Genomic DNA, 3,162 nt, shown 5'->3' on the forward strand with positions numbered 1-3,162 from the left:
TATGTATGTGTGTGTGTGTGTGTGTGTGTGTGTGTGTATTTATAAGGACAGTCTCATCACTTCTAATTCATGTTCTTGTATAAATCAACAGATGTATTGATTTGTTTAAGTTAAGTGTGAAGATTTTCCACATGTAAAAACTGAAAAACTCCACATTTGGCATGATTGCTAAAAACTAGGTTTTGAAAACAATCAGATTTGGGTTCAAATGCAGTGGCTGATACTCTTTCAAAGCTGCAACCTTTCTCTGAAGAGTCTCCAAACACACATGCTGCAGACAGGAAATCTATTATTCCGGCTGAAATGCATGAGATTCAAATCTGTGCTGACTTTAACAAAAACAGGACCGTTCATTTACATGACGCACAGAAAGATTGCATATTTCTGTGAGGATTTCACTTTTTGCTCAGGCTGTGCATCAAAGAATCACTTTTTATAACAGAATCATTTCAACATGTAATTTGCTTCACTTTAAATATGATTAAAGTTTATTTGCAAGGCAAACATACATCACCAGTTTTTACACGATAAAGATAATCCTGCACTTAGATGTTACAAACCAGACATGTGGCTTCAGATGTCGGTTATACTGTAAATCCACATTGCATGTAAAGTTGTTGCATGTAAAGCATTATCAGAGGATGACCATGTTCCTGTTATATGTTTATTTCCATAATAATACATTTAAATTGGCAAGATGTTTTCAAAAGGTTTTTGCTGCTTGAAATAATTTTTGCATTATTTAATTTCATATTAAATTTCCAGCTGAGGTACATGTAACATAACATAACCACATATATGAATAGAAGAGATTACTTTACTTCTACCTAATGATGATGGTCATGGATTAAAACATGAAGGAAAAAAGCTCATTAAATTTAAGATATAAATTATTTTTAGACATGCCAAATACTTCAGAGTAACACAGATTTTTTTTAGGCAGTGTGTAGCTATGGATCACAATCGGGGTTCAGGATGTTCAGGAAATTTCGAAGATTCAGGACATCCAGGATGTCCAGGAGGCTCCTGTTTTGACAGTCCTCACTTTCTTTTGCAAGATTTTTAAAAATGTCTTTTATTCTTTTATCATTAATACACAGTGCACCTCCACGCCTAGTGTACTGGCTTTGGGCTCTGTTTACATCAGCAACACACATCCAGTTATTCTCTGGATCTTTAGCTACACACCACTTGGAATGGTCCTGTGTATTCTTCCATTGACTGAGGCTAGTTTCTATCATTTTGATATTTTCCACTTTGAATTTATTCTTTCTGCAGAAGGATGTATCCCGGCCAGCCTGGCAGCCCCACGTCTGGACGAGCAGATCGCTGCTGACTCTCTGTGAAATAGTGACATAAAGATCTCCACCTATAACAACAACAGCAACAGCACTGGTGTTACATGGGCTGCCTCAGTGTCCGTATATTAGCATTCACTCTTTAGTCCAGTTATATCAGACCATGGTTCTGATTTAACTGGATTATTATTTGAACATATATAAACACAGTAATCAAATTCAAACCCACTGAGCAGTTTTCTATTGATCTGCGGTCTAAAAACAGTCTAAATGGCACACAGATATCTACACTATGTGGCAATATTCACACTGAAGAATTGTCTTAAGATCTTATGGCTGGGTGTATGAGGTATATGCAACAAAACTGTCGCATTCAAATTCAGATCCGGTCTACTGCTCAGGGGTTTGTTTAATCTAAAGTCTTTTCTTTTTTGGGCAGTTTTTCCATGACTTGAACTATTGTAATCTATTAAACATGCAGATGTCTCACCATCGGCAGAGCTTTGGATGTTTTTTGCGATGCTGTAAAAGTTGAACCTGTTATTTGAACTCAGTTGCTGAAAATTATCATCTGGAGGAACATCAGCCTTGTTTACAACATCCTGTAGTTCTGTGTGAAAGTCTCCTGGAATACGATGGTCAAACGGGAAAGCTCGAATATACTGCAGATGTTTACCTAAAAAAAACAGCCCCACATTAAAGTGCATCATTCATTACAGCAATAAAATATAACCACATTTACAAATATGAAGATTTAAGTGAATACATTACCAATTTTCTTAAACTGGTCATAGGGAAATGTTACACAGATAAATGTCTGTGCATTTTTTACTCCATTTGATGGCCAGAATGAATTTTCATCTTTTGCATAAGGAAACTTTGGTGTGCTGTGCAGGAGCCAGATTCCAGTTCCACTTTTATCCACAAGCAGAACTCCTGGAAAAAAATGTGATATATTGTAAAGTCATCTGAAACTGAACCTACAGAACACATTTTGCTAAACAGATGATCAAAATGTTGCAGACTGAAGTTTGGAAAAAATATTGTTGTCTTACATCTTCTGAACACACAAGAACCTTTTAATACTAACACAGTTCAGTACTAAGACAGTGAGATAGGTTTTGTGTCACAACTTCTGTACAGCACCACAGTGGGTTTTAAATCAAGTAATCAAGATGTGATTTAAGTGCAGACTTTCAGCTTTAATTCAGAAGGCTTAACAAAAGTATTGCATTAATTGGTAAGGAATGACGGTTCTTTTTATATATGCCTCACATTTTCAGCATTGATTCCAAGTACAGAACTTGTATTTTGAAGCTGCCCAAAGAATGTCAGTGAAAGTGAAAGAGACTTTAATACTGGCAAAAATCTTAAAAAGAATGAATGCGATAGCTGGTTCTGGCTCTTCTCTTCTTACCTTTACTGTGACCAAAATTTTGAGGAGCGTTAGAATTTGGAGTTTGATCACTGTAGCTAATGAATCCAAAGTTTGGTGCCTGCAAGTGATGCAAAATTAGCACAACATACAGTCAAAACATTTTTAAAATCTATGGATAGTTTTATGATAAAACTGTCTTGATTTGCCAAAACCAAATGCATTTATTTAAATAATTTAAATGCATACTTTTAAAAAACATAACATTTTTAAAAAGGTATGTTTAGCTGCTCCCTCATTCACAGGCAATCACCACAGTGGTTAAAACTGAACCAGCAATCTTTCACTTGCCAAGCAAAATCACTACACTATGGTGTTTTGTTTTGTTATTTTTTCCAGACCTATTTAAACAAAGAAGAATAAGTGACTGACACTGCTGTCCCTGTAGCTGACAATACACACACACACACACACACACACACACACACA

General features: G+C 35.7%; 1 protein-coding gene across 1 annotated transcript; it reads right to left on the reverse strand.

Annotated features, from left to right (window-relative positions):
• Nucleotides 1-465: 465 nt before the first annotated feature.
• On the reverse strand, nucleotides 466-2,794 carry LOC102290021 (deoxyribonuclease-2-alpha; the record flags this gene model as incomplete). The annotated part of the gene is given in 4 exon segments (XM_005953504.2): nucleotides 466-1,369; nucleotides 1,789-1,974; nucleotides 2,070-2,234; nucleotides 2,716-2,794. Coding segments are annotated over 4 exon segments (849 nt in total), but the record flags the coding sequence as incomplete, so codon positions are not given.
• Between the last annotated feature and the right edge of the window lie 368 nt (nucleotides 2,795-3,162).

This window comes from Haplochromis burtoni, unplaced genomic scaffold (assembly GCF_018398535.1).
Source record: "Haplochromis burtoni strain Fernald_Lab_line unplaced genomic scaffold, NCSU_Asbu1 Contig_4853, whole genome shotgun sequence".
In the NCBI taxonomy this organism is placed as follows: domain Eukaryota; kingdom Metazoa; phylum Chordata; class Actinopteri; order Cichliformes; family Cichlidae; genus Haplochromis; species Haplochromis burtoni.